This window comes from Nelumbo nucifera, chromosome 2 (genome assembly GCF_055504915.1).
Source record: "Nelumbo nucifera cultivar China Antique chromosome 2, China Antique-T2T, whole genome shotgun sequence".
Lineage (NCBI taxonomy): Eukaryota > Viridiplantae > Streptophyta > Magnoliopsida > Proteales > Nelumbonaceae > Nelumbo > Nelumbo nucifera.
In genome coordinates this window covers 3,710,425-3,717,998 of record NC_142650.1, presented here as the reverse complement: position 1 = coordinate 3,717,998, position 7,574 = coordinate 3,710,425, and the positions used below count along the sequence as shown (strand labels likewise).

The window sequence follows — 7,574 nt, the reverse complement described above, 5'->3', positions numbered from 1 at the left end:
GCATTAATAATGTGTACAAATCATAATGGATGCAAAACTGAACCAGATGTAAAATTTATGTTTAGTTTTGATCAAGGTTTTTAAAACTAGACCGGACAGGGAACCGTTATGGGGTCCAGTTCCTGGGTCAAACAACACAACCGTCCGGCCCTAGTGGATGGCACACTCTGACAAAAAATAAAAAATTAAAAAAGGCCAAAAATTGTTATTCGGGTTGATGAGTTGACAGCTCAGACCAGCAATTTGCTGACCAAATCAACGGTTTTGACCAAAAATCAATTTTGGGGTGAAACAGAACCAGTCAAATATCTGGTTTCCGGTTTTTTCAGTCTGATTTTAAGAACACTGGTTTTGATTGCAAAGCAACCAAATAGATTTTGGCTTGTGTTATCCACAGGGCTCTTCCCAATAAATTGGTCCATATGCACTCCATGCAACAATAACGGTGCTAGAGGCATGACTCATGGGCTGTATGGACTAACATGTCACATGGGGAGAGCCCATGAATATCAAAAGCTATCAAATGTGGACAGCCAAAGTTTTCTTACTCTTTTGTCCCATGAAGATCATACATGTGTGAGTGAGATTATGAGAGGCATGTCCAGATGCAAGGAATATAAAAGTTACAAAAAAGAAATATAAGTCAACTTTGATTGTAGTTAGAATGGGTTTTCACTTAGGCTGTGTTTGGTTAGAATGAAAAAGGTAAATAAATCTATACAATTCAAGAAGAGGAAGGTCTTGTGGTGTTTTGGTGTTTGTTGACAGCATAGCATTAATTGATTAAAATAACAACGGATTAAATGAAAATTTAAGTTATAGACAAATATATTTGAATCAAGTAGTTTTAAAATAATGACTAAAATAGAGTGTATGCAATGTAAATTTGATAATAATAATAATAATAATAATAATACAAATTAAGGTGTACTTAAGATTGGAAACCAATAGATAGTTTTTTTTTTTTTGGGTAATAAAAACCAAGAAATAATTCAATGTGGCCTCTTTTATTATCATGATTCAATGATTCATAACAAAGGGGAAATTGAGGAGAATGTAGCTCATAGAATTAGAACAAAATATTTAAAATGAAGGGGTGCATTTGAGATCTGATGTGATATGCGAATACCATTTTAGCTAAAAGGAAAACTTTATAAAATAGTTGTAAGGTCAATTATGTGCATGGAGCAGAGTATTTGGGCAATTAAAAAATAGTATGTGCAAAAAATAATTGTGGCAGAAATGCATGCACTTAGACGGATAAGTGGAAAAGTAGAAAGGATGGGGTTAGAAAACAAACTGAGTTGGTTATGGTTACGTGCATAAAAGAACATCTAAACACTCATTAGAAGAATTTGTTATAAGTTGCATGGGCTAGAAGATATAGGGATAGACTGAACATAATTTAGGTGGAAATAATAAAAAAATGATTTAAATGCCCATAATTTGATAATAAAATTAATATTGAATATAACAAAATGGAAAAACAGGATTTATATAACCTTGTCTCTTATAATTGAGACAACTGATATGCATTAGATTTGGGTTAAAGCATACCTCCACTACTTATCATCATTTTTAAGGGCAGATTTCTTTAACTACCCTTATGGTTTAGCTAATTGACTAAGTATACCCCTATTGTTTTGAAAAATTACCATTACCGTTAAAATATTAACGGAAGGGCTGAAATGCCCATTTATCCCTTAGGTCAAATTGGAATCTCTTATGGTTCTTCTTCATCTTCCTCGGTCTATCTTCACTGCCCAAGTCCAGATATTGGTTTCTTGATTTGAGATGAGATGGGCAGCTATGGAGGAGCTTTGGGCGGAGGGCTACCCTATACCTGTACTAGTTTCAACTTTCAAAGCCAACACAACACCAATCTCTCTCTCTCTCTCTCTCTCTCGGTCCTTAAATCATTACTTCCCTCAAAACTGCCCAAATCCAAGTATCAAAACACACTACCTCCTCATGATATGTAAAGACCAAAGCGAAAAGCGAATGCTTGAACCCTAGAAAGCGGAGCTGTCTCTGTAAGAAGCCGTTTCTAGTGAGATTGAGGCTCGAAGAGAACCAACGAAAAGAGGGATAACTCTTCTTGCCATCAAGATGGATTTTCTCTTCCCCATATAGTGGAGCTTTTGGGTTTTCATCAGTAGATTGGCAAGAGGTGTCGGTGGCTCTCTTGAAGAAGATGGTGAAGGAGGAGAAGAAGAAGAAGGAAGAGGGAGAGGGATGAAGGGTAAAATTGGGTTTAAAAAAAGTATATGTCACATGTGACGGAATATTAACAAATGCTAACGGTAAGGGTAGAAGTAGTCAATTGTTAGAAACAGTAGGGGTAGTATCAAACAATAGTCAAACAGTAGGGGTATACTTAGTCAATTAGTTAAACCATAAAGGTAGTTTAAGAAATTTGCCATTTTTTTTAATATATGACTTATTAGCATTGTTGATTCGTTGCATTCCTTTTTGACTTCCCCATATTGTGATGGATTGTAATGTCGTTAATTTAGATACTTTAGATAATGTTATATAAATCTTTATCTTGTGAAAAAAAAGACTTTAAATCATGTTTTTTTTCTTTTAAAATTGTTTTAGTTATGGATAATTATTAAATTTTAGAAACTTGTGGAAGAGCTAGTATATCAATAGTTTTGTCAAAAGACAAGCACAACTTAAATAAAACTTTAAACCATGTGTAGTGTTCACAAGTCGGGTCTAGGCATTGTAACCCTATGGATCAAGTTGGTTTGGGTTCGGTAATTCTATTTCATTTAGTACGTGTTTGGTATAGATTTCATTTATTAAATAAATATTTGTACTTGATTTGTCTTCAAAACTGAGAAAAAGTACTTGATAAAGAGTTTATTGACAATTAGGCACCACATCAATGGAACAGTGAATGAACACTTAACCGTTTGGGGAAGCGTTAAAATGAAGCTTCCCCCAATTGTTTGCGTACACATAAACCAATACCAACTTTTATCAATACCTATGCATACAAATTTGCATGATGGGATAAATGTTGATTTGGTACTGACATGGCACCGTTTATCAAATAAACGTAAGTCATACCAAACACCATCTTAATTAGGCGATTAGGTTTTCAAACCTATACGAAACCTAACCCCCAATTGTTTGCGTACACATAAACCAATACCAACTTTTATTAATACCTATGCATACAAATTTGCATGATGGGATAAATGTTGATTTGGTACTGACATGGCACCGTTTATCAAATAAACGTAAGTCATACCAAACACCATCTTAATTAGGCGATTAGGTTTTCAAACCTATACAAAACCTAACCTATTGACATCCATGTGCTCACTTGTGCTTTGGTTATTGGGTTGGCTTTGTCTGGTTGATATGATTGGGGTTCGTTTTTTACATATAACTCGATTCATCCGATCTTACCCAGGTCTTATGAGGTGCAAGACTAATGCTATTGCGCTAAGCACATAAATTCAAGGTCTATGTGGTTCACAATTAGAATGGGAATCGGAATGGTCCATTCCCATAGTCTGTTTGGTTCAAACAGGTGTCGGGTGGTGCCTGAGTTGGTTGAAGTCACCATGTTTCAGTCTCCATGGCTGACTTCCTCATACCACGTCAACACCGCTCAATGTGCCTGTGCCATAGGAATGCGCACTAAGGAGATAACGTTATACGTGGACAAAGAAACACACCTTGTCGAGGAAAGGGGAACCTCCTAGAAACTTCAGCAATCGATTTCATACTGACAACTTTGCAGACTTTATTCGATTACGATATGGATGTTCATCTATATAAAGGCATCTCCCCTTCAAGGTAAAGGACTTTGGACTCTTAACCTACCTCAACATCCTTCCCATTCACCTCAGTCTGAACTAGCCTATTCTCCTCAGCTCATTTCGATTTATCTCCTATCTCTTTTTGACTTTAGGGTTGGAATACTTACTCGGGGAATAATTCCTTGAACCTCTAACCCTCCTTGTGATTATAGATTATTTCAACACGCATCTTTGTCCTTCCACCTCGATCGTTTAATTGGCAATACTATCTAAATGCATCTGTAGTTCAAAACACTTTGGATTAGACAACATCAACATGAATGAGAATAGAAATTAGAATCAGTAAGAATAAAATTTCATTCCCAAGAGAAAGACAAGCTCTAACAGAAATGGAAATGAGATTCCAATTTCACCCAACCAAACAGTCCGATTCCAAACCGCTATTTCTACAAAACGAGGCTTTATCTTGTTGATGTAGTGTATACGGTATACCACATCACATCACATATGTGGAATATTTGTCATTTTTAATAGGGTTCCAACAGTCGGTACGAATGGACCCGACCGAAATACAAGTGTCGTAGGCAAAAACAGGAATTTTAACATTGTTAAAAGAAAACGGTCGTTTATTTTTGGCAGTCAAATGAAGCAGCGGTTTACTGGTTTCAAGTCTGAACTCTGAAGAATCAAATGGCAATTCCCGTAAAATCAGTAGAAACAACGGATATTTAAGTAATTCGCCACCGACTCAAAGAGCACTCAAAGAGATCCACGAAGACGACTCCTACAAGCGACTGTGAACGTGAGGTGAAGCAGCTTCATCCTTGATGGAGTAAAACACATGATATTTTTTCCAGCTCACCATGACGTGTCAAATTTCTATTGGAACATGATACTTTATTCTCTGTGGTAATCTATGACCATCAATCCATCATTATATTAGAGGAGAAGCCACCGAAAGAGAAGGGTTCCATTTTCATTGCGAAGGCCCTTGTTATCGGAGGAGGGTCCTTCTCTATATCTTCTCCGCTCACGCTGCCCTAGATTCTCTCCAGCCCTCTCGTTTCAACACCCTCGTCAATCTCCGATCATCCCCCTCAAAAATGGTGAGGTTTTCCTTTTTATTTTTAACGTATTTATCTGCTTTGTTTTTTTTTCTTCCAGCCCTAGGGTTATGTTTTCTTCTCCACTAATTTTTTCATGTTTCAATCTTCTTTAAAGTCTTAATAACTTAGCAGCTTGTTCCGTGACTGGTTTGTTTGGTGGAACTCATTTATCTTAAATCAAACAGACATGATTGATTTTAACGGGATTTGTTCATTCAATTCATAATTCATTCAGCCAACAGAATCGATTATTCTCTTTGATTTGATTGTCAATTTCTGAATATCCATTCCATTGAATCGATAGACCTATTTTATGTGCTGGATTTTATAAATTGAGTTTCATCTAATTCGAGATAGCGACGGAAGCTTTTCAGGAGCGTATATGTCATGGATCTCGTGGCGGGCGACATGAATTGTGTTGATTTTTTCGATCAGAATGGATCTCTTTTTATTTGATCGTAAATTCTATTCGCTGATAATGGCTGTAGCTTTAGGACCATGCCCGCGCTTATAATTTTGTGAAATGACTCAGATTTAGGGATCTTTTTTTGGGATTAACTTGGTTTGCAGTTTTTAGTTTGCTTTTTTACGTCGATCTGCTTTATATAAGCTCCAGAACAAGTGAAATGTTCGTATAGTCAGGTTCGTGATCTTTATCGTTTCATGATCTTTGGTCCTTGTCTGAAAATTTCAATGGTTTTGTTGTCTGTCTAAATTATTCCTATGGCAAATAGATTTTTTCTTATACTTCATTGGAATTTTGAATATAACAAGGGCTGCTTGATCTAACTTCCGTCCAATGCATAGGCCAACGCAGCATCGGGGATGGCTGTGCATGATGACTGCAAATTGAAGTTTTTGGAATTGAAGGCAAAAAGAACCTACCGCTTCATAGTTTTCAAGATAGAGGAAAAACAAAAGCAGGTTGTTGTTGAAAAGGTTGGCGAGCCTACTGAAAGCTATGAGGACTTCACTGCAAGCCTTCCTGCTGATGAATGCCGATATGCCGTTTATGATTTTGACTTTGTAACGGAGGAGAATTGCCAAAAAAGCAGGATTTTCTTTATTGCATGGTAATGCTTAATGTTGCCAACATTCATTTCCTTTTCCTCCGGTCCCTCCTTCAAAGTTCTAGTTTTAACATTGTTGATTGTTCTTTTATTCGTCTATGCTCATCTTTTTGGGTTTCTCTTGGTGAAGGTCACCTGATACTTCAAGGGTGAGAAGTAAGATGATTTATGCAAGCTCTAAGGACAGATTCAAGAGGGAGTTGGATGGCATTCAGATAGAGTTGCAAGCGACTGATCCTACTGAGATGGGACTTGATGTCATTCGAAGCCGTGCTAGTTGAGTATGCATTGTGGGCCTTGCAATGGAGACTTCCTCCATAAAATCTGCTTTACTTTAAATGTTTATAGTTTGTGAGACGGTGAATTTGGCTAGATATGATATTGGTTTGTTATCCAAGTTCTACCGTACAGTTTATGTCTTCTTCTAGATCAACACCAGTGATTTTGGGTATATCTTGTGATTGTTATTTGTGGAACCTATGTGACGCGTGTCTCCTTGTAGTCTGATATCTACAAGCTAATGTTATGTAACAGTTTATTGGGGGTAGACAACACCTGTAGTTTGTTTTTACAACTTTGAAATGGATGTTTGACCCATATTATCTTTATTTGGATTGCAGAGAAGGCAAACTTTTATGCCTTTCTGAATGTTGTTTTGGTTGGCTTCAGTCAATAGATAACTATAATTTTTGCAATTGATGTCCACATTAGCTGTTTCTCCTGTTGTACTCAATCTAGATTCCAGAAGAGTTCTCTTTGTTTTAACTTGCAAGTTTCAAGATATGATTGCTCCTATTAATTGCTAGATGATGCATGGTACATGATTAATTATAACTCTTAAAATGCATCTTCTGTTGTGCTTGTCAATGTATGATACAACTTGAATACAATACGGTTGCCTTTTTATCCTAGTTTTCAAGCTCATTTTTTTTTTCTTCAAAAGCATTTATTGATGGTTGGGTTGAATTTTGTCTCAAGCTAGACTGGGGGAGTCATTTGGACACCGAAAATCTATTTTTCCCATTCTTGGCGTACTTTTTCATTTTTATACCCCATACAAGTCTTTGCGTCAAAAAGTCCCTACTATCTCTAAGACTTACTTTGGAGGTGTGAATGTTTTCTTCTGTGGCCAAATGACCAGTTGGGGGATTTCTTCATGCATAATGATAAATCATTCAAAATATTTATGACCTTGTGTCTCCAAAATTTGATGGTTGGATCTGTTATTACCATGTTTTTTCTTTTAGTGAAGATAAATAACTTCCCACTAGATTATGCCCAACGATGTACTTTGGCAAGTTTTAACATGGAAACAGATTGAAGGTTATTTGTTTTTGAGCTCATTAACTGTCAGGTTGTTAGTATAAGAGTAATGCATATTGTGCCAATATTGACCTTGCAAAATAGGTTTTTCAGGCTGTGTTTGGAAATGAAGCAAATGGAGTGTAGATCCCGGTTCAGGGTAAATTTGCACTCTGGTTCACTTTTGCTTGTGTTTGACAACATTACATTTATGCATTGACAAATGAAATAAAACACATTTTCCAATGCACATTTACATTGATAATAAGATGTAAAAGTACATCAATGAAAAAGAAGTAAATTTGCATTCAAGTGGA

At 36.3% G+C, this 7,574-nt stretch overlaps 1 protein-coding gene across 1 annotated transcript; it reads left to right on the top strand.

The window, feature by feature from the left end:
* Positions 1-4,565: 4,565 nt before the first annotated feature.
* On the top strand, positions 4,566-6,563 carry LOC104594594 (actin-depolymerizing factor 2). Its single transcript, XM_010254964.3, has 3 exons — positions 4,566-4,885; positions 5,693-5,958; positions 6,086-6,563. Exons 1-3 carry the CDS (start codon positions 4,883-4,885, stop codon positions 6,234-6,236), a joined length of 420 nt encoding a protein of 139 aa, XP_010253266.1. The 5' UTR covers positions 4,566-4,882; the 3' UTR covers positions 6,237-6,563.
* The last annotated feature ends 1,011 nt before the right edge of the window (positions 6,564-7,574 follow it).

What these genes read in the sequence shown, in the direction of transcription:
- LOC104594594 (XM_010254964.3), top strand. An exon ending in AGGATTTTCTTTATTGCATG is followed by an intron (nt 5,959 to 6,085) that starts GTAATGCTTAAT and finishes CTCTTGGTGAAG; the next exon opens with GTCACCTGATACTTCAAGGG.